The sequence below is a fragment of the Mirounga angustirostris genome, unplaced genomic scaffold (assembly GCF_029215605.1).
Source record: "Mirounga angustirostris isolate CCGP_5_RB_7025 unplaced genomic scaffold, mMirAng1.0.hap1 SCAF_3, whole genome shotgun sequence".
NCBI lineage: Eukaryota > Metazoa > Chordata > Mammalia > Carnivora > Phocidae > Mirounga > Mirounga angustirostris.
The window spans coordinates 151,195,909-151,219,473 of record NW_026991711.1 but is presented as its reverse complement, the minus strand read 5'-3'; the positions used below and the strand labels follow the sequence as shown (position 1 = coordinate 151,219,473).

The following is a 23,565-nucleotide window of genomic DNA, read 5'->3' as shown; positions in this document are numbered from 1 at the left end:
AGGCTGTGGCGGCGGCGGCGGCGGCGGCGGCGGCGGCGGCGGCAGCGGCGGCGCAGGGTGCCCGATCCTGCTCGGACGGCCTGTGGAGCCTCCCACCCGCTTCCATAAGGCTTTGCCTTTCCAACTTCAGCTACAGTGTTAGCTAAGTTTGGAAAGAAGACTACAAGAAGACCCCCGGGCCGTTTCTCTTTTGTTCTTTGCCCTAGCAGTCGTTGGGGTCTTTTTGCACACGGCTGTTGTGTTTTTAGCGGTGCTCTCCTCGGTTCCTTGCACTCCTGTGAACAAGCAGCTCACCAAGAGCAGCGGCAGTAACAGTAGCATCAGAAGAGCAAGCGGGGGGCGCCGGGTGTCATGTCCAAGGCAAGAGAGCAAAACCACCGGGGAGGATGCTGCGGTGAGTAGACCTAATGCATGTGGTGGGCGGTGGAGACGAGCTGCTCCGCGCGGGTTGGGGAGGAATTCGGCTCTGCTGAACCAGAGTGTTTTGTAGCTCCTTTGACTCATTTTGGTGAGGGTCGAGGAAGAAAGGAATTTCAGATTGTGGGGAAAGGGCTTGCACGCAGACGAGGAGTAGACTGAGAGGTTTGGATTGTCTTTTTTTTTTTTCCTTAAAAGAAGGGGAGTTAAAGAATGTTGAAACAAGAGCTTTCTTAACTGTATGTGAGGTTTTGCAGTTATTGACCAATGGGTCGTGGGAATTTAAGTGAGTGGTATTAAGTAAACTGGACACATTTATTACTAGGTGACTTGATAAAAACGTGCATGGTTTATCCCACAAATTAATTTTTAATAATCGTGTTTAATAAGAGAAAATGAAGTAGCATTCCAACCTCAGCTCACTTAAGTGACAAATACGCTTTTTATCCACCGCCCCTCCTGTGTGTCTTTGCAGGATCCATAGCAAACTACCTGACCTCTGCAAAATTCCTTCTCTACCTTGGTCATTCTCTATCTACTTGGGTAAGTGACTATGTACAGTAATTCTTACAACATTCTTGCATAATTTTTTGTTTCATTTGGGCCAATTTTATTAAACCATCTTCCAGGTTTGTCATGCAGCTAAAGAAATAAATCATCCAAATTCACATGTTCTAATGAAAAAGTTTGTTTTCACCAAAGATATTTTCCCGTAGGTGTTAGTAAATGCTATTTAAATATCACACTTTATGTAAATGAACAACTATCCAAAGATAAAATGGAACAAGGACAGGAATATTTGCAATGCTTGTCAATTGTATTTTGCATTACTAGGCTTAGTAAATGGTAACATTTGCTACCTAGAATGGGTGAATGTCTCATGTATCTTCTATTTCACATTTTGAGCCATTTCTCCATTTTCTTCTTTTGTTAAAATGATAAGTTCCAGCATATTGCACTATGACAATACAGAAGAGTGGAGTGGCTGACTTAGGCTAAAAATAGCATTCTAAGATTAATTTAAATATAATTGACCCTAAGAACAAATATCCGAGTGATAAAAATTCTCGACTTTAAAAATGCTGTCCATTGGTAGATATATGTGGGGCATCTCAGGCTATCTTAAAAACCATCATCCACAGAAAATTTGCAAATGATTCATAATTCTCCCTCTGATTTCCTGTGTGGTCCCAGAAGAGTGCCAGTGTTTCTGTGGGCCTGGGTTCCTTCATCAACACCCCAAAAAAGAATAATCCCAAAAGGATGCTGGATGTGTTTCATTAATGATTAGAATCTTTCAAACATTGTTCTTATTGTTGAAAAGCAGTATCTGAATAAATTCTATTTATGTCTCATGTGATATCTCATCTTAAAAAATCATAAATAAGGAGAGAGAATTTTTAGGGTAAATTTTGTGAATGTTATTTTCTTTTTAAATTGGAAACTTCTATTGGATCATCCTTAAGACTTGAATGCAAACTATTGCATGAGGAAATCTGTACTCATGCCCTTGGGAAATTATTAAGCTCGGTTATCAGCTCTTTAAGAAATAGCAGTTCAAAGATGGCTTTGGCTTTTTTAGAAAGGCCAGCTCCTATTTTCCCAGAGGCTTAGACGGGGATGACTCTGCAAATATACGTAAACAAATTGAGTTTGTTTTGTTTCCAGTAGCTGATGGTTCTAAGTAGAAATCTAGTGAAACTACTCTTAATTATATCTAAATCAATAGTTTGTTCTTCCATTTAATTTAATAAGTATTAAGTATTTAAAAAATCAGTAACAGGTGGTGGAGATAGTATCTGAAATTGTCATCTTGTGATCTGGACCTCTCTCTTAGGAGAATGAGGTGCCTCGCTTCCAAATACTCATTACCTTGTTTAATGTTTATGTGACCTTTTGTTATTAGATTGGGAGGTCAGATTTACCAAAAGGGTGGAACTCTAAATGTTCTAGGAGGATCTGTTTGTCATGTTAATTAAGAGTCCCACAAGAAAAGTGACAGACACCCCAATCTTACAGTAAGTTGAGCAAAGGGAGTTCTTGTGGAAAGTTGGATTAAAAAATAAAAAAACCCCCAGCAACTACAACCATATAAGGTTTAGTGGAGTTTTATTTCTTGTTGCAAAAGAGGAATGCTCGCTAACTCTAGATCTAAATTCTGCCTTTCGAGTTTTGTCTCCTGTTTGACAGTGGCTGATTTTACTAGAACAAAATATATGTGCTTATGTATATGTATATACATATATACACATATCTATCCTCCATTTCCCTGGAAACTCTGCCAAATCATGGTTTCCTATACACTGAAAATAGAAGTGTTAGCTTAGAAGGTTATATTTGTGTGGGGTTGAATGCTTTTTATTTCTGTCTGCCAGTAGATCAATGTATTTTACTCTGTATACTATCAAAATACAAACTACTGTAAGAAATGGGTCTTGTTGTTAAGGAGCTTACAATGTGATTTAGTATGGGCTTTAAAAAATGTATCTGGTCATAAAAAGATAACCAACAGTGTAAGGCAGTGGGAAAAGGTGGCCAGTTGCTTATATCTTATGTCATTATGATGGGGTTTTGGAATGTAGGTGAGGTTCAGTGTTGTGGAGTCCAGAGCGGATGACCAAGAAAGAATTCTTGAGACGTCTTTGGTGCAAAATGGTGGTTTATTAAAGCTTGGGGACAGGACCTGTGGGCAGAAAGAGCTCCTGCACTGGGGTTGTGAGGGGTGGCTGATTATATACTTGGGAGTTGGGGGAGGTAAGGAAAAGAGAGGTTTTAAAAGAACTTTCACATGCTGAAGAGGACCCACAAAAGGTACCAGAGGCCTTGGCATTTTCAAGTTAAGGTTGTTTTTCCCTCTAGCAAGGCATTAACAGTAAGATAGTTGGGAGCTTTCCAGAGGAACATTACACTCCGCCCACTTCAAGTATCTGTCAATGGGCTGCAAGTTATAGGCACATTTAATTGAATCTACATTTCCTTCTGGAAGCTAGGTTATTGATAGAAATGCTTTGTTCTTGTAGATTGCTAAGACATTTGTAATCTGAGGGAGACTCCTGTCTTGCAGGATTGTGATCTCTACAAGTTAACTATTTGTTTTTCCTTTCCTTAGCTTTAGGGCAACCAGGAGTGCCTGAGGAATGTCACATATATCCCATGGGGGCGGGGTTGGGGTGTCAGCTTCTGCTTTGTCCTCAGCTTGCCCTTCTGCTCCCTCATCATTTATCCTATGGACTGTCTCTATTCATATCCCGGATGTCTGCATGGCTCCAGCCTTCATTTCCTTCAGGTCTCTGCTCAGAGAGGTCTCTGACTATTTAATGCAAAATGCCACCTTCCTGCTCACGCTACTTTGTATCTCCTCATGGCATTTATACCACCTGGACTGTTCTAGGTTTGCTTTTGGTGTCTGCTCCCTGAGATGCCAGTTACGTGAAAGTACGGACCTTGACTTTTATGTACCACCGAGTTTCTAGTGCTTGCCATAGTATTGGGTCTATAGTAGCCTCTCAATAAGTAGTGAGTGGGTTAATGATTGTGATCATTCATTCACAGATAATCAGTTGGCCGTCAGCCCTCAGTCTGCTGGGGGTAGATGGACATGTAAACAAATCATCAAAGTACAGGGAGAGCACATAGGAGGGCAGGAAATGGATGTAAGGAAGGAATGGGTGGGCTCGAAATTGCACTTGGTCAACATTTACTTAGACTTTGCCTGATTCTTGGGCTTTGTGGGCATGGAATCTGTTACCACTTAAAGCCTAAACCCTTTAGGAATTGGGGTAACTGGGGCAATTTTATGCCTCTCCATCGAGGAGGTGTCATGCCATACAAGGATAAACAAGAAAGAAAATTTTCATTTAGTAGCACTTGTTTTGAGGCCGACTATACCTCTACAGATGTACCTGTACATCTAAAACAAATCTTTTGGGTAAAAAATAGGAGTCCAAAAACAAAGAAAGAAAAAAGCAATAGAAATAGAGTAATATCTTTTATTCTTTAGGTTGAGAAAGAGGAAATTCACTCATGGAGGCGACCTGTCATTAAGGGCATTTGTATGTTTTTTGTCTTTTCCTTGGGAGCTGTTCAGAGGAATGGAGATTAAGATAAAGTAGGGGAGGTACTTTACTTACTCTTTATTCTTTTCTTATGGGAGGTACTTACTCTCCCCATGCCATTGTATTCTAACTCAGTCTAGATTTGCTTCTCCTGTTAAAGACTAAGAAAAGTTTGTTATTCTTATTGACATCCTTATCTTAATAGAAATTTGTCTTTTTATTGGTTTCAAACAAATTGTATGTGTATCATACATTTTTAATCATTTAGTACAATGGTATTTGAAACTTAAATAAATCCTCCTTAATTTAAGTGGGAAAACTTTTATTATCAAAGCAAACACACAAGCTGTGTTAGAAATATTAATTACGGTACTGATTAATCCTCAAACTTTTGAACATTCACGGAACAAATCTAATGTACCAGAACAATGTGATTGATAAATCAGTCTAGGTTTTTGTCACTTATATAATATTTACTCATTCACAACTGGGATTCACAGCATTTCCACTCCTTTGTTGATTCCGCAGTATCTAATCTGGGCCATGCGCTCTCTGAGGTTTGAGAGTGCAGAATGTTCTAGAGCTCACATTCGTTTCCTATAGTGATTTCCAGGGATAGGTTATAATAGAACATCGTTGTCCTGTTTTATGTTAACTCAGAGGTGAAAGATGGAGCCAAAAATCTCATAATAAGGTCCATTATAGATTTCTTACACATTCCAGGCCATCAAGTTACAATCAGTCTTTCAGACATGGTGCTTCCACTGGCTTCCAGTGTTTGTTTTAACATTTACTTGACCATATCCACCCCATCCACCAAGGCCCTACTATGTTAATTTTGAATTGCATTTCCTTTTTTTAAAATTATTTTATTTATTTATTTGACAGACAGAAAGAGAGAGAGAGAGAGAGAGCGAGCTCACAAGCAGGGGGTGCAGCGGGCAGAGGGAGAGGCAGGGGGAGAGACGGAGAAGCAGGCTCCCCGCCGAGCAAGGAGCCCGATGCGGGGCTCGATGCGGGGCTCCATCCCAGGGCCCTGGGATAATGACCTGAGCTGAAGGCAGACGCTTAACCTGACGCAGCCACCCAGGTACCCCTTGAATTGCATTTCTAAATTATGTTCATAATCCCCTACATCACGGCTTCTTTACCTTGGTACTATTGCCATCTTGGGCTGAATAATTCTTTGTTGTGGGAGATGGCCTTAGGTATTGTAGATGCCAGAAGTACCCCCACTCCCTGCCCCCAGAATTGTGACAACCCAAAACAGTTTCAGACATTGCCGAGTGATCCCTGGAGGTAAAATCACCCCCGCAGAGAAATACTGGTCTACATGAAGTTTATTGTACATGATTGCTATTGTATAATGTGCATCAATTTTAAATTTTGAATGCATAGGATTGTTGTCTTGGCTTTATTAAATTGTTTAAATCATTTGATAGACCAAGATAATACTTTGCTCCTGATACATTAAATTTATCAAACAGATTTTAAGAGACTTTGGAAAGAACCAGGACTCAGTACTTCCATATAGGGTCAAATCCATAAGGAGCCTAGCCTGGGAATTTTGTTTCCTGTAGTGATTTCCAGGGATAGGTTATAATAGAACATTGTTGTCCTGTTTTATGTTAACTCAGAGGTGAAGGATGGAGCCAAAAATCTCATAATAAGGTCCATTATAGATTTCTTACACATTAATTTCCCTGACTCATTTAAAAGTTTTTGTTTTTTCTATATTTTCCAGTGTTGAATTCCAAAATTTCCTATATAGTCTGGAGTGAAGAAATAAGTAGTTTTTTTTTTTTCCTTTCAAAACCCATTTGTATTAAAATGTTCAAATGAAAAACTGCTTATGCATTTATTTCTGACATTTTTGTAAATGTGGTGCCAGAATTTGCCCATATTAATTTCACCTTTCTGAGCCCTGCTGTTTTTTGACTTTGAAATTTATTTGTGAAATAGAGCATAGATTTTAGAATGTTAGAGGTAAAAGAAACATTAAAGATCATACGGTTCATTCTTATCAGTTTACAAATTGGGAAGCTGGCTTTTTCTTGACATTCAAGGCATATGAATATTTGTGAACTAGATTGTAGTTTCATTCTGGTTTGGTAGCAAACTACTTTATGCCTCTCAAATCAGAATAGATCAATTCCATACCCAGGTAGAAACCTGACATGAAAGGGAACAAGTTTTGTCTCCAAAAGCCTTCTTTGGAGACATCCAAATGGCCAACAGACACATGAAAAAGTGCTCAACATCACTTGGCATCAGGGAGTACAAATCAAAACCTCAATGAGATAACACCTACACCAGTCAGAATGGCTAAAATTAACAAGTCAGGAAGCAACAGATGTTGGTGAGGATGCAGGGAAAGGGGAACCCTCCTACGCTGTTGGTGGGAATGCAAGCTGGTGCAGCCACTCTGGAAAAACAGTATGGAGGTTCCTCAAAAAGTTGAAAATAGAGCTACCCTACCACCCAGCAATTGCACTACTGAGTATTTCTCCCAAAGATACAAATGTGGTGATCTGAAGGGGTGCGTGCACCCCAATGTTTATAGCAGAAATGTCCACAATAGCCAAACTATGGAAAGAGCCCTGATGTCCATCAACAGATGAATGGATAAAGGAGATGTGGTATATATATACAATGGAATATTATGCAGCCGTCAAAAAACCGAAATCTTGCCATTTGCAACGATGTGGATGGAACTAGAGGGTATTATGCTAAGCGAAATAAGTCAATCAGAGAAAGACAATTAGCATATGATCTCACTGATATGAGGAATTTGAGAAACAAGACAGAGGATCATAGGGGAAGGGAGGGAAAAATGAAACAAGATGAAACCAGAGAGGGAGACAAACCATAAGAGACTCTTAATCTCAGGGAATGAACTGAGGGTTGCTAGATTGGAGGGGGGTGGGAGGGATGGGGTAGCTGGGTGATAGACATTGGGGAGGGTATGTGCTATGCTGAGCACTGTGAATTGTGTTAGACTGAAGAATCACAGACCTGTACCCGTGAAATAAATAATACATTATATGTTAATAAAAAAAAAAAGCCTTCTTTGGCATGGAAACTACATTTTTTCTAGAGTGATAAGGAGTGGGTGTGTTTCATTAATATCATGCCCTTCTGGGTTTACTTAGTAAATGGGCCAGAATATTTTCCATTGGGCCATGATGGATGGTTTTTAACACCTGACCCATATTCAATTCATAGAGGAGTTGTTGACTTTGAAAATCTCGTGGCATAGCCAAAAAGTACCTTTTTGATAAGGAAGCAACTTCCTGAGTATACTTGACTAGAAAGTAAAAATAATTTCATCAAAACATTTTCTCTTTTCTCATTCAAGGGAGATCGGATGTGGCACTTTGCCGTGTCTGTGTTCTTGGTAGAGCTCTATGGAAACAGCCTCCTCTTGACTGCAGTCTACGGGCTGGTGGTGGCAGGGTCTGTTCTGGTCCTAGGAGCCATCATTGGCGATTGGGTGGATAAGAATGCCAGACTTAGAGGTGAGTACTGGTAAACTAAGGCTTTGTATTTGTGGGACCCATGCCTGAGCTTAAGAGAAATCTCTGTGACTAACCCATTACGGGTCTGCCTGCCACACCTGAGGGATGGGATGCTCGATGGCAGCTCTTCTGCCTAGAGGGTCCTGGGGCCCCTGCACAAAATTGGAATGCCAAGATATTAAGCTTATAGGTTTTTTTTTTTTTTTTTTTTTTGATCTTTGGCTGTTCATAAATTCCAGATGTTAATAATTAATACCATAGCTCTTTTCTGGGAACCATGTTAAACATTAAAAGTTTGCTTAACTCTGGCATTCTTTCTTACCATGATCTGCACTGAAATTTGCTAGTGTGATGTTGCTGGGACATCTGTCCTCTGGGTTACAGTGTTTCACATAGAGGTGTGTGTAGGGGAATCGAAAACTATAGATTTAAGAGAGTATATGAGTCTGGATTATGGAGAGCTGAATTATAAATTTTTGAGAGAAAAAGAAGAAATGATAATATAAAGACATTTATTCTAGCACATTAGTGCTGAAATCATTCAGTTTTATACAACAAAGAGAGAAAGTGATTGAACAATTCAGTTGTGCAGAATATAAGGGCAATGTGAATAATAAGTCAGGGCAAAATTTTCCTGAATTACGCAGTTGGTAATGCCAAGACCTGGCCATGTCCATCTTAGACATTGGAGAAAGATTGATGTATCAGTTTCTTTCAGTGCAGGATGACTGCCCCTGGATAGAGAGCAATTTGAGTCATCAAATTCTAGGACTTGATGCTATTAGTGAAATGGTCAAGATACATTTGTTTGTCTTGAGAATGGATAGACCAAAACACATATAAAGTGAAGTTTTGTATACTAGAAAAACATTCCTAGTTGTTTACATCGTTATTTATGGGAACATAGGAATATTATACATTCAGACCTTTTAACCTTAATGATTGTCGAACACTGAAAATCTAGGTTGGGAATGTTGAGTTGGATGAAAAAGTGTGTGGTGGGATAGCAATCTCCCATTTATCCCATGAAACCAGCTCCTATGTCACCTTCCATGAAAATCTCTGATGTTTCTAGGCTGAGTTAATCATTTCTTCCGTTGTGCTCCCAGAAGGCTTTGTCAATACCTCTGCTGTTGTACTTACACTCTTAAAGTTATCTGTTCACGTATCTTTCCTTCCTCTGGTCTGTGGGCTCCTAAAAACTAAAAGGACCTCATGTAGTTGATATTTAATCCTTGTGCAATGAAAGAATGAGTTCTCTGTTGGGATTTCATTCCAAATTAATTTCAGAAAGCAGTTTGTTTGAGGCTTTTATATGACCTTCCAAGCCAGAATGAGCTTTGCTGCCCTTGAAGACAAGAGTTATAATTATACCTTACATATACAACTCTCTATATTTTTCAAAATACTTCCATGAGTATTTTATTTAAGCATCATAATGACCTTGTAAAGTAAAGAAGGCAGGAATGGGTTATCATTCTCACCTCATAGACACAGACATATGAGACATTATGTATCTTGTCCTAGATCACCTCCCCTAGTGTGTGGCAGAGAAGAGACTGCAAGTAAGACTGTGGGTGTCCTTACTTGGTATACTGACTGTCCTTACTCCAATACTTAGTCCACATGGGTGCCTCACTCCAAGGAAGTTGGCATTTTTTGTGAAGAAAGGTGTACCTTAGAATTTCATAGCATGGCATATAGCATTAGAATGCCCAGAGGGACACACTGCTGCTCTTTATTCTTGGTGAATTTTTATGTCTTGCCTATTTATCCAGACCATCTGATCTTACCAGATTCCGCTTACCCTGGAGGAGGTTATGGATGCCATGACTTCTTCCTTAACCTCTTCTATAACTTCCTACATATTCTTATTTTAGCTTAAGCAGCAAAGAGCTGAAAGATGGAGCTTGTCTATGTAATATAGTTCTGTTTATGACAGTAAACCTTTAAGAGAATACACTAAATGAAAATGTGGTCATTATGAATGGCTTCAACTAGTAGGAAAAATGGTGAATACTTCATTCTTTATGCAAGTTTTACTGGTCTGGTGTGATATGGTGGGTCCTACTGGAAATAGTTCATTCAAGATTTACTTCAGGAATTTTTTTTTCTTATAATAATTTTCATATGCATGAATGTAGTAGAACAGGGATGTGTGGACAAAAACGGGTCCATTGAGATGTTCTGGTATAGTGAATACTTTGTTTCTCCCTCTATGCAGTGGCTCAGACTTCGCTGGTGGTACAGAATGTTTCGGTCATCCTGTGTGGGATCATTCTGATGATGGTTTTCTTACATAAAAATGAGCTTCTGACCATGTACCATGGATGGGTTCTTGTAAGTTCCCAGTGGGATTCCTAATGGTAGAAAATAGAACCTGGTATTGGTAAAAAATGAAAACCCTTTGAGACTAGGGAATATCTTTTCACAAAGACACTATTGATCTCTATGTCCACTTTAACATTCCCCTACAGTTATTATGTTTTGTTTTTGTTTGTTTTTTTGTCCATAGTAGGCACTCATTAAGTATTATTTGAATTTTAACTTTGTTCAGTTGTTTTTTTATTTGTTTTTGATGGCATTTCTAAGAGTTTATTATAATTCAGTTTTTAGTTTTCAGCTCACAAGTATTAACCTGTAATTTGTTCACATTATATAAGAAATGTTATCCATATATTTATCAATATGTCATGATTGTGTTCCTCCAATAATAATTGGTATTTATGTTTGGGGTCATGGACTAGGTAACTTCTCATACTAGGGTCTCGTGATAGCTTGATGAAAAAAGGAGAGGGCGCCTGGGTGGCTCAGTTGGTTAAGCCACTGCCTTCGGCTCAGGTCATGATCCTGGAGTCCCGGGATCGAGTCCCGCATCGGGCTCCCTGCTCGTCGGGGAGTCTGCTTCTCCCTCTCCTGCTCCCCCCTCTTGTGCTCACTCTCTCTCTCAAATAAATAAATAAAATCTTTAAAAAAAAAAAAAGAAAAAAGGAGAAAGATTTGGGGAGGGGGTGGAAAACAACGGACTTGATGTCACTCTTGGATCTTCTTAAAAGTTTAGACTGATATTGTAGAGTCAAGGCCAGGTGGGACATTAGAAATTTTCTAGAGTGTTCCCTTTATTTTGTTAATGAAAAAATTAAGGCAAAGTGATGTTAGTTGATTACCCATTGTCATGCAACTAAAAGTGTCAGAACTCTGATTTCAGTACAGGTCTTCTCACTTCCCCTTCAGTGGTTTTTTCCAAAGGAGATATTCTGGGGAGAAATTACAAACTTACCCCCATGTTAACGCTTATTATGATAACTATGTCACATGAAAGTACATATGATTTTTACAATTTTTGTATGATGTGTATTATAGATGACACGGATTAGGAACGCTTTAACTTGACCACTGGTACCTTAATGTTTCATGTCTACAAAGTAAAATGATTTCTTATGATTTTATGAAATGAAGTTAAAATTTTATTATTATGCCATCAAAGACCATTTTAAACTACATTGTGCAGTGAAGTAGGTACCGTGTGATCAAACTGACATTTTAACTCCACTTTTTCTTGTAATTCCTTAGACTTCCTGTTATATCTTGATCATCACTATTGCCAATATTGCAAATTTGGCTAGTACTGCCACGGCCATCACCATCCAAAGGGACTGGATTGTTGTCGTTGCAGGAGGAGACAGAAGCAAATTAGCAGGTAATTTGGTGTTCTCTTTGAAGTAAATGGGTTATATTAGGATTCACTTTAAGTCAGAGGTAGTAAATGAAGCTTAAGTCTTTTTTTCTGGGTATTTAAAAAAAATATTTTATTTATTTATTTATTTGATGGGGGTGGGGGAGCATAGGGAGAGGGGAAGAATCTCAAGCAGACTCTATGCTGAGTGCGGAGCCTGATGTCCCACGAGCCTGATGTCCCACGACCCTGAGATCGTGACCTGAGCCAAAATCAAGAGTTGGCCGCTTAACCAACTGAGCCACCCAGGTGCCCTCTTCTAGGTTTTTTTTTTTATTATTATTTAAAGATTTTATTTATTTATTTGAGAGAGAGCACATGAGAGGGGGGAGGGGCAGAGGGAGAAGCAGACTCCCCGCCGAGCAGGGAGCCCGACGCGGGACTCAATCCAGGGACTCCAGGATCATGACCCGAGCTGAAGGCAGTCGCCCAACCAACTGAGCCACCCAGGCGCCCCTCTTCTAGGTATTTTTAAAGAACGATATATTGAAAACAGTCTTTGTCTTATCATCACATTATCAGTCTCCGTGCAATGATTTATCTCACTGTTAGGAAGTTAATTTATGAGATAGTGAACTTTTATTTATGCAAACCTGGCAAGTAGAAGAACATTCCTTTTGAGCTCTTTGTTTTAAATTCTGATCACGGTCTCTAAATGTTTGCTTAATACTTAGAACAGTGAAAATCTACATGATATTATATCGTCATACTATGGATATTATTACCAGTACTAACTGGTCATACTATGGATTTTATTTTTCTCCAAAACAAATGGAAACATCTTAGTCCTAAAAGAGACTCTAATAGTTAATTCCTTCAACTTTAAAATTACAATCTATAACTTTTATTACACTATATACGATGCAATGTAATTGCTGTTACAAATACTAAAGAAAATTGAGGCCGGAATATGGTTTTCAAGAAGCTTACAATCTTAGTTGTCCATTGGAAACATATATAAGAGGCCAGAGAAAGATGAAAAGATGCTTATAAAGCATCATGTCCTATCACATCGATATTACTTGGGTGCAGAATAACTCACCTCACTCAACCTTCCCTACCTGCCCCTTGACACAGACACACATTGGATTGATAATTACACAGAGTGAAGGAGGAGGGGTACACCTATCTACTGATCAGATCAGCTGAATCAGTTCTGCTGTCACTGAGATAATGGGTACCACAAACCTGTTGCCCAACCATCCTGACAGACAAGAAAGCCATTGCTGATGATTTAAATGGCTTATCCTAGGACACAGAAGGCAAGATTAGGTGCTGGGGATAGCAAGCAACTTTGGGCCATGTGGCTGAAAAAAGGCAAGGAGGTGGTGACAGAAAGGAAGCGAAATCTATGGAAGGTCCAAACGAGGAAAGAGGGGAATTTGCTTAAATCATCACTTTGTGGGGCGCCTGGGTAGCTCAGATGGTTAAACGGCTGCCTTCGGCTCAGGTCATGATCCCAGGATCCTGGGATCGAGCCCCGCATTGGGCTCCCTGCTCTGCGGCTCCCTCTCCCTCTACTGTTCCCCCCACTTGTGCTCTCTCTCTGTCAAATAAATAAATAAAATCTTTAAAAAAAAATCATCATTTTGTTATAGCAACGTTATAATCGAGACAGAAATATCACAGTGATTTTAGAGGATGATGTTTGAATAGGATGAATTTAGCACGTGTGAGTATACCATATGACATTCTTTCTAGAGGTGAAGTAGTGATTCTCATTGATTTTTTTTTCCTTCCTGTAATCATTTACTAATGGGAAATAATTCCATATCTCTTTTTGTCGCACTGAACTTAAGATAAGGCTATGTCCTTTTTTGTTTGTTTTTTTCCTTGTTATTTACTTTATTTAACCTACTATTTTAAGTATGTAATACATGTCCATGGTTTAAAATTCAAAGGGTATAAGAAGATGTGTTTTGAAAAGAGGTCACATACGTATCTGTTAGAATATACTTGGGAGAAAAAGTTGGCTTTTAAAGTGACTTTCTTTCTCTTAATCTGAATTTCTTAACTCATTTTGACTCTGTGAAGTCTCTACACTCCGGGGGAAAAAAATCTGGAGTAAAGTGAAAGTTACTCAGAATCTTTAATTTGTTCTAAATTCGTATATAAATAAATAACAAAAAACAAAGATTCCATATAACTTTGTGGGCTTTTTGATGTCCCCAAACAACAACAAAAACAGGGCCATTTCTCAACTGTCCTTTATTATTAGGAATAATTGCAGAGTGGGAGAATCTAGGCCAGCCAGCCTATTTTCTAACCTTCTGGAATTTCTCAAGTTTAAGAAAGGAAGTGAGCTGCCTATCGAACTTTGGTCCACTGTGAAGTAGCTTTTAGTAAGCGGTGCTTTTTTGCATCCAGCTAGTAGTGCAGGTTAGTAGCCTAGCGAAGGGAAACCTCTGTGTTGTCTTTCTTCAAGTTTTAACATCAGCATTTGTTAAAAAAAATTAATTAAAAACCATGCTTCAAAGTAAGATAGAAACTTTTTTAGTTCAGAAGGTCAGCAAGGGTCTAACTGTGGATTTTTGGTGCCATTTCTGCTATAAGGCAGAGTTATAGAAGAGACAGACAGCAGGAGGAGAGAGGAAAAACAGAGAAGGGGAAAAGTACACGTCGAGGGGACTCAAACTGCCACCTCGGGTACTTCTGAGGTTGAGTCTCTGGACACAGACACACCTGCTCCACTCAGGAATCATGGATGTTTCTGCAGGCCGAGTTTTGAGGCCCCAGCCAAAACTGTGAGGAACCTCAGCAGGGGACTAGGCAGGGATGCTGAAGCTGGGTGCGCCCTGTGTGTGCCCGTCTGTGAAGGGGAAGGGCTGTGAGCACAAAGAAGGGAGGTTGTGAGCTGGGTGATAACTGTTCCCATTTCCTTACCCCAGTGTTTCTTGATTTCAGAGTAGGTTTTTAAGTTGGAAGTTGTATCACCGAGGGTAAAAGAACAAACAAACGCAGGAGAAATTTTCCCTGGAAGGTGAAAAAATTTTAGAATTTCAGTGACATCCGGCCAAACTATAGCTGTTAACATCTAGTTTGGACAGTTCCAGAAAAGGAATTGTTTTTCTACCTAAATACCATTAATTAACCAGTTAACTAATTTGCCTCGGTACTTGGTTTAGTATTTTATTAAAACATTCTCTTGTGCCGTGACCCTTAGCCTGTAAAACCTGTTTGAAATTCACTTCCTTTTCCCAGACTTTCCCCTCTGTTTTATTTCCTTCCCAGTTTTCTTTGTTAACCACTCTTTATTAATAGCTTCTGAGGTTTGTTGTGTTTTTTTTTTTTGTCCTCTGTCTTAAAGAAACATCTGCTGGTTAGCTTGTTCACGTATGGCAGATACATTTCTTATTTGAACTCTATTGACTAAAAATTGATCTCATATTTAAGGTAGACAGACGTCCTAGCTGCTACTTGCTCAGCAGGTCTGTTTATTATTCTTTTTTTTTTTATCCTATGAGATTGAATATATACCTTATAATAGCAAGTAGCTATTTAATGTCATGTTCTGTGCCTTAGCTGTAGCTGAAAACAGTTAAGTTGGAGTTAAATGAGCACACATTGTGTGTTTGCATAGGAATAAAGAGAAATTTGTAAAAAGGACGTGTTTGCATATTCAGAGGACTGATTCTTCTCTAGCCTGTTACCAGTAAAATGATTAGGTCTTTTTCAAAAATCATTATATAATTCATTCTGCTTCAGAGAGATAAAAGCTGCTTCCTGATGCTACATTACACTTAAACATTATCAGCCTCCTAAGCATAATATAGAAGCTAGAATTTGGTGGCATTAGGAAGCTTCCAGAGCACTTGAAACCTGAGGTAGTGCAAGAATAGCAAATCATTATAATTAAATTAATTTTGCTATTGTTCTGTGGTTTTCAGAATGTGCAGATGCTTTCACTAGTCCTCAATTTTTGGAATAAAAATACTGAGTTATTTGAATCAGTTCTGCACTTGTCTGTTAGCATAGGAGTTGGAAACTTATTGGTGGGGGGCAGATGGAAGTTAGCAAGGCCTCTGCAAAAAATGGTCATGTGTAAGATCAAGGCAAACTGCCTTTGCCTCTCAAGTGAAAGGTGAACCGTGTCAAAGTTCTCCTGTTATCATGTAAACCTTATACACTCATAGGACTAATTGGAAGGCTGTTGAGGACCAGGAAGAATTAGAGAAGGAATAAAGGCAATTTTCTGTTAATGCACTTATTAGTCACGCATTGCTTTTCCCTTAAGGTGCCCGACACGAATGATAAGGATTTGTCTCATTAATTCCACTCTACTCTGTGAGATAGAGAATAAGAAAATAGGTCATTTTCGGGACTCTTTTATTCATCTTGTCTTCCACTCTGACTTAGCTATATGTTCCCGTGGTCATACCCTAGGCTTTGTCATCACCACTAAAGCCTCCCCTCCGGTGATCCTAATCTTAGGCATTCATGTCTTAAATTGCCACCTCCTATCTTTCCAGCTCCTTCCTTCTGGAACCCCTACCCCAACAGTCTTCCAACCTGATTGTCACCTACAGGTCATTAAATCCACTTCCTTTTCACTATCTGTGACCCCTCTTGTCTCCCCTCCTTACCCAGCTGAAATTCCAAGGTCAGGCCTTCCGACCACCTCTGATCACCTCCTAGCATATACCCTCAGTTCAGTTGGCCTCTCCTCCTTCTGTCACTTTTCTTTTGTAAGATGCTGGTTAAATCCAATTCTCTACAGTAGAACAGGGCTGGAGAAAAATGCACAGTTGTGCTCACTTAAAGTTTGTGACCATTGGGTTCAAGTTGGCCCTTTCATGCTGCCCGGTGATCCTACTACTTTCTGTGGTCCCTTCCTCCTCCCACTTTCCTAAAGGACTGGGTCTCACTTTCTCCTTTTCCCTCATACAGCTCATCCATTCCATACCTCCTCTCCCATCCTCACTTTCAGTAATGATCTCGCTTTGTGTTTTACTGAGAAGATAGGAGAAACGAGAAGTTAAACGTGCTCTCACTGTCACATCTGCCTGAAGCCGTGTGTGTGGCCCGCACTCTTGCTCATAGTGATGGGCTTGCTCCCATCTAAGAATAAGCCTTCTACTCTTCTACTTGTGGTTCCAGGATGGTTCAGAGTCCATCCCTTCTCATCTGCCCATTCCCAGCAGCCTAGAGATACGCAATAATTTTGCTCTTAAACATTTTTATCTCTCTCTACACCTCTGCCAGCCCATTTCTTTGTTCACCTTTCAACAAAACTTAAGAAAATGATGTCTTTGCTCACTCTTTCCAATTCCTCTCCCTGGTCAGGGCTTTGCTTTCCATAATGCCAGGGGGCAGCATTCACGCTGTGAATCGAGGGAGTGCCACTCACTTAAAATATAATATAAATGGTATCTCCTGGAGTTGGCTCCAGTCTCTTAAACCAACTTCAGTCAGGTATTTGTCCTTACTGCTCTACCAGAACCACTCTTTTTTGAAGTCCCCAGTACCTGCCATGTGACCAGTCTAGAGCTGCTTCTCTGTGCTCGTCTTCCTTGACCTATCAGCAGCTCTTGCAAGTTGATTACCCCCTCTTCTTAGAAACAGTGGTGCCCATGGCTTCTAGGATACCACACTCTCCTGGTTTTTCTCCTCTTTCACTAGTTCCTCTTCATTTTCCTGACCTCTAAACATTGACATGTCTAAGACTCAGTCCTCAGATCTTGTCTCTTCTGGATCTACACACTCAGTCCCTTGGTTGACCGCATCCAGTCTCACTGCTTTAAAACTCAACCACCTGGTTTGCCTGGGTGGCTCAGTCGGTTAAGCATCTGACTTTCGGTTTTGGCTCAGGTCATGATCTCAGGGTCATGCGTGGAGTCTTCTTGTCCTTCTCCCTCTGCTCCTCCCCTCACTCATGTGTGCTGTCTCTCTCTCTCTCAAATAAATAAATAAAATCTTAAAAAAACCCACAAAAAAACAAAAAACAAAACTCAACGAGCTGATGACTACTGAATCTGGCACATATTTCTTCCTTGAAGTCCAGACATATTTAACTGCCACTTGATGTGGCCTCTTGACTGTCAGTAGGCCTATGAAAATCAGCGTCTCTAAACTAAATGCTTGTTCTCTTGCCCCAAACCTGATCCTTTTGAAGCCTTTCCTTTCTCAGTAAGTGGCAACTCTATCCTTCTAATAGTTGCTCAGGAAAAAAAAAAAACCAAAAACTTAAGAGTCCTCCTTAATTCTTCTCTTTCTCTCACACCCCATATCTAATCAATTTGCAAGTCTTTCTATCTTTGAAGTACATCCAGCACCTATCTCCATCCCCATTACTGTCCTGGTTTATGCCACATCATTTTCTACCTCTCGTCTTGCCTCTACTCTTGTCTGCAAATCTCTCCCTCTCATGCCCCAGTCTTTTCACACCACAGAAGCCAAAATGAACCTTTAAAAATATAAGTCGGACTGTGCCACCTCTCTGTTCATTAGCTTCCAAAGGCTTCCTGATGCATTCATTGTCAAAGTCAACATCCATATAATGTTCACAAGACCCTACATGATTGGGCCAGTCTGCCCTCCCTCTCTGTCCTCATCTCTTCCTCATTGTTCTCCAGCCCTACCAGCCTCCTTGTTGTTCCTCTAACACTGTAGGCAGCTCCTCCTGCCCCAGGTCTTTTGTACTCTCCTTGGTCTGGAATCCTCTTTTTACTAATATCCACACAACTGGCTCTTTTTCCTCCTACTGCTTCATGTCTTTGCTATGATGCTCTTTTCTTCAGTGAGTCCTCTCCTGACCTTGCCATATTTAAAACTGAAATTTCTATTTTCCCCTGAGCATTCTCTATGCCCTTTTTGTGCTTTATTGTTCACCCTAATATTTAATTAACATCTGACATGCTGTATATGTATATGCTTGTTGATTTACTCTTTCTTTTCCCATGGGAAGGTAAACTCAGGGCAGAATACTCTTCATGTTCTTTATAGTGACAGAATTGGTGCCTAGCTCATAATGGGCATTTAATAAATGTTTGTTGAAAAAATGAATAAAGAATCACCATTCATTTTAAAAGCTGATGTCAGACTAATTCATGCAATCCCAAGGGATTCATGATTTTTGAGGCAAATTTAATATGACTTGTTCCAAACAATAGATTATTTGCAAAAAATGGTTTGCTCGGAATGCTTTTGGAAATTTGCATTTTAGGAATCTATATACTTGGATTATAAGTTTGTATTATGTAAGTGGGCAGTCTGTCTTTGATAGGTTTACACACTTATCTACCTCTTTTATCTACCTCTGTAGATATGAATGCTACAATACGAAGAATTGACCAGTTAACCAACATCTTGGCCCCCATGGCTGTTGGCCAGATTATGACATTTGGCTCTGCAGTCATTGGCTGTGGCTTCATTTCGGGGTGGAATTTGGTGTCCATGTGTGTGGAATACTTTCTGCTCTGGAAGGTTTATCAGAAAACACCTGCTCTAGCTGTGAAAGCTGCTCTTAAAGTAGAGGAAGCTGAATTGAAACAGCTGAATTTACATAAAGGTAAGCTCAACACAATGGTCTGTTCCTTTTATTCTGATGTTCAGACCTTAAATGTTGATGAAGACAAAAACTACTTTGAATTTATATCCGGTTTATTACTGTTGAAGGAGTTAAATATATGAATCAAACCCAGGCTTTTGACGGCCTGAGGAGCAACTCTGGGTTGAATCTCAGGGAGTTGGAATGAGACCCCTGACCCTTTTCCTTAATATGAGCAGTAGACATGGAGGGGAAATTAATTGAGGGATGGCTGGGAAAAATTGAGTCATAGGAATAGGAAGAACAATGGGGGGGGAAGGGAATAAGAGAATTCATTAGAGTCTGTGAAGAGGAGTTACATGACTATTTGTAGAACAGTGGAAGGGAGTGCGGACATGAAGGTGGGCATTTCCCACAAAGAGGAAATTGGGCTTCTGGCCAAATAGAATCTTAACGGGGCCCCAGAAAATAAAATGCTGTAGTTTTCCAGACAATTACTATATTTTTATTTGATGGGTTTTCCTGTTATTTACTTTGGTGGGAGTATAATTTCTTTTTTTTTTTTTTTTTTAGGTGGGAATATAATTTCTAAGGGGGTCAGTGGGGAAAGGGAGACAGACCATAGGAGAGAGGGGTATCAATAGTATGTTGTTTATTTAACGTAAATGCTACTTGGAGATTGTTCCTTGGCTGAAATTCTTAGATTAGTAAAAGAAAATACATATTATATTGATATATATAATGATGTCTTTTATTAATAGAAACTGAGCCAAAATCCCTGGAGGGAACTCATCTAATGGGTGAGAAAGGCCCTAATGTCCATGAGCTTGAAGTTGAGCAAGAGCCAAGCTGCGCCTCCCAGATGGCTGAGCCCTTCCGCACCTTCCGAGATGGATGGGTCTCCTATTACAACCAGCCGGTGTTTCTGGCGGGCATGGGTCTTGCTTTCCTCTATATGACTGTCCTGGGCTTTGATTGTATCACCACAGGGTACGCCTACACTCAGGGGCTGAGCGGGTCTATCCTCAGTATTTTGATGGGAGCATCAGCCGTCACTGGAATAATGGGAACCGTGGCTTTTACTTGGCTCAGGAGAAAATGTGGCCTGGTGCGGACGGGCCTGATCTCAGGATTTGCACAGCTTTCCTGTCTGATCTTGTGTGTCATCTCTGTGTTCATGCCTGGAAGCCCCTTGGACTTGTCTGTTTCTCCTTTTGAAGATATCCGTTCTAGGTTCATTCAAGCAGAACCACTGTCCACGATGACCCCTACAAAAATACCTGAAAGCATCTTGACAACTGAAACGTACATGTCAAACAGGTCTGACCCTGCTAATATTGTCCCAGAGATGAGTCCTAAATCTGTGCCCATAATCTCTGTCAGTCTGCTATTTGCAGGCGTCATCGCTGCTAGAATCGGTAAGTCCTCTCTCTGTGTGTTGATGAGCTAAAGTGTCTTTCTGCAATGCAGGTTCAGAAAACTCCACAATAAATGACCTGAAATATTCCCGAGTGTTAATTTAAGCAAAATCCATTATTTATCCTTAGGTATGATCCAGTCTTTAATTATGAAATCTTTATTTTATAGTTTAAAATATAGTGTGTATATAGGTACCTATACTGTCTTAACATGATTAGGGCTTGAAATTTTTTTTTTATAAATGAACATCTTAAGTATTACTCCTATTGTAATTTAATTTTCAAAAAGATAGCTATAATAATTATAATGCCATTTAGTAATTTGGAATCTTTATATTGCTATAACTCTGCCAAAAGGACTATTATAATTAGGGAATACTTGTATAGGACAAAGTAAAAAAGATAGTGTTTTTGGTTTCAAAAAAAAAAAAAAGGCATGGTAGCTGGAAGAAAAGTCCTTCAAAAAGTCTCTCTAGCTTATGTGTGTTTATAGTATACTTTGCCAAACAAATGGATTTTATAGCTCTGGAAGGAAACACACTGTAAAGACCTCTTACAAGGCAAAATTTAATTATTAATAGAGTACTGATGAATTATCTCTACCTGAATTTGTTCTTGAAATGAAACCGTATTTATCTTGTGATACAAAGCAATTCATTAATTTATCAAAGACAATTAATATTCAAGCAAGACAGCTTTATTGTAGCAGCTTTAGAACCCAAGCAGTAAATGTAATAATGGTTTAAAGTTTCCTTAAACTTTAACCATAAGAATATATTAATACATTCACTTTAAGCCTTCTAATACTTGAGATTTATTGTCTCTGATTTCAGAGTTTTGCTTTTGTAGTATAAACACAGAAAAATAGAATTAAGAAGTTTGTAGATTAGACTTATTTTTGGATGGTGTGGAAGCTATAAAAATCATTTCTTGAAGCCATTAGTAAACCAGTATTTTGTATCTTATTTTATTTTTTATTTTTCAAGTCTTTATTTAAATTCCAGTTAACTAACATACAGTGTAATATTAGTTTCAGGTGTAGAATTTAGTGATTCAACACTTCCTTAACACACCAGTATTTACTGATGAGAAAGAATTCTCAAAGACAAGGCTATGATGAATATATATATACACAGTGACTTTAAGGTACTAGAGATAAATGTATATTTTGCACATGTCAGCATTTTTAAACTGTAAATCTGAGATGTAAAGCTATAAATTAAAATTCAGTCTTTACCAATTATCTTTTATTAATAGGTCTTTGGTCCTTTGATTTAACTGTGACACAGTTGCTGCAAGAAAATGTAATTGAATCTGAACGAGGCATTATAAATGGTGTACAGAACTCGATGAACTATCTTCTCGATCTTCTGCATTTCATCATGGTCATCCTGGCTCCGAATCCTGAAGCGTTTGGCTTGCTCGTATTGATTTCAGTCTCATTTGTGGCAATGGGCCACATCATGTATTTTCGATTTGCCCAGAAGACTCTGGGCAGCAAGCTTTTTGCCTGTGGTACTGATGAAAAAGAAATCGCGAATGAAAATCAAACGAATACATCTGTTGTGTGAGACAGTTGAGCTGTTGCTGCCCTTCTTACTAGGTTATATAGAGCACGTATGCTTATTTTGTACTTCAGCATCCCAAGAAATGGCTAGGTGTTTCTCTCTGGTTTTACCCCAGTTGTATTGTGAGGGCTAAAAGCTATTTAGGAAACTTAGGTCAGAGGAAGTGAGCTGGTTAATTTCTCTTACATTTAAGGATGGAAAAAAAAAATTCAGAAAAGAAAAACTCTGTTTAAACGTAGAGAGTAGAATGGTAGCACTGATTTTCCCTATTTCTCATGAGTAGATAAAATTTTACATGAAGAGCGGTTAGTCATGGGATTTAACTTAATTCTTTGGCAGATATTTATTATCTGTGCAAGAATTCAGATATGTCATTTTTCCCTAAAACTCATTCATGTCCAGGTCTAGCTAATTTACTTTCTTTTTAGCATCTTATTCACATTATAAAAAGCAAATTCTGCTTCACGTATGAAGATGAGAGTTTGAGAAAGTATTATTCTTAGGGATCCTATTGACTGTAAGGGATTTACATTTATATGGAAAAATGAAATCCTTAACTAGAATTCCCAAATAGGATTTATGGTTGTAACTTTAGAGAGCACCTTTGTATTTTTATTATCATGGTGAAATATTGTATTAAGCATATGTAGCACTTCATAAATGGCTATCACGTAAGCTGCAGGTAGAAGCAAAGCTGTAGATTTATAACACAGTAAACGCATAAGGCCTTCAAATACGCTGATGGTTTGGCCATAGAAACTAGAAGCTAAAAGTCACACAGAAGGGTTAGCAAGATCTGAATGGAACTCACACCACTGTCATTTATGATCTCTATCTTGGAATATGAGGGAGTAAGCTTCCAGCCTGGTAAATGAAATGTAGAAAGCAAGCTCACATGTGGGAAGGTTTTGTTTTAAAATCATCTGATTTACTTTAAAATGTGCTTGGGTAGAGCATTTTTACTTTCACTGTTTTGTACCCTGAAGTTATTTTTACACAGTTGTAGAGCAAGACTGTTCGTCAGTGTATCCCTTTCAAATGTCTTTGAGAAGAATGGAGGAAAAGAAACACTTTTGTATGTATTTAAAACAAACCAACCAACCTGTTTTACAAGTCATTTTGCGACATGCCAGTACCAAGACGGTACTTTGCCTTAACTGTTTACGCACTTTCATGGAGACTGCAATACATTGCTATGAGCACTTTCTTTATCCTTGAGGTTTAATCTTCTTCCTTCTTTCTATGACATAATGATTTCCGGTTGTAAAATCTTTGTAAAATATTTCTATATAAAAACATTTTTAAAATCTTGATTCCTTTTTCCTGAGTTGCGCTCCCCAATTCTTTAATACTGTTTTTGTTACAGA

The 23,565-nt window shown here is 39.0% G+C and overlaps 1 protein-coding gene across 2 annotated transcripts; it reads left to right on the top strand.

The window, feature by feature from the left end:
- On the top strand, positions 1–23,505 carry SLC40A1 (solute carrier family 40 member 1). 2 transcript variants are annotated; one of them, XM_045868365.3, is made up of 8 exons: positions 1–394; positions 893–960; positions 7,831–7,990; positions 10,215–10,330; positions 11,564–11,690; positions 18,988–19,233; positions 19,974–20,630; positions 21,888–23,505. In XM_045868365.3, the coding sequence occupies exons 1-8, from the start codon at positions 352–354 to the stop codon at positions 22,199–22,201; spliced, it is 1,731 nt and encodes a 576-aa protein (XP_045724321.1). In that variant the 5' UTR covers positions 1–351; the 3' UTR covers positions 22,202–23,505. The 2 variants fall into 2 exon arrangements, with proteins under 2 accessions (XP_045724321.1, XP_064442884.1); XM_064586814.1 differs by lacking the exon at positions 1–394 and adding an exon at positions 5,361–5,562.
- The last annotated feature ends 60 nt before the right edge of the window (positions 23,506–23,565 follow it).

Bases quoted from the DNA above. Each gene is read 5' to 3' on its own strand.
- SLC40A1 (XM_045868365.3), top strand. From the start codon at position 352: ATGTCCAAGGCAAGAGAGCAAAACCACCGGGGAGGATGCTGCG. The intron at 10,331-11,563 runs GTAAGTTCCCAG...GTAATTCCTTAG, and splicing joins TGTACCATGGATGGGTTCTT to ACTTCCTGTTATATCTTGAT. The intron at 20,631-21,887 runs GTAAGTCCTCTC...TTTTATTAATAG, and splicing joins CGTCATCGCTGCTAGAATCG to GTCTTTGGTCCTTTGATTTA.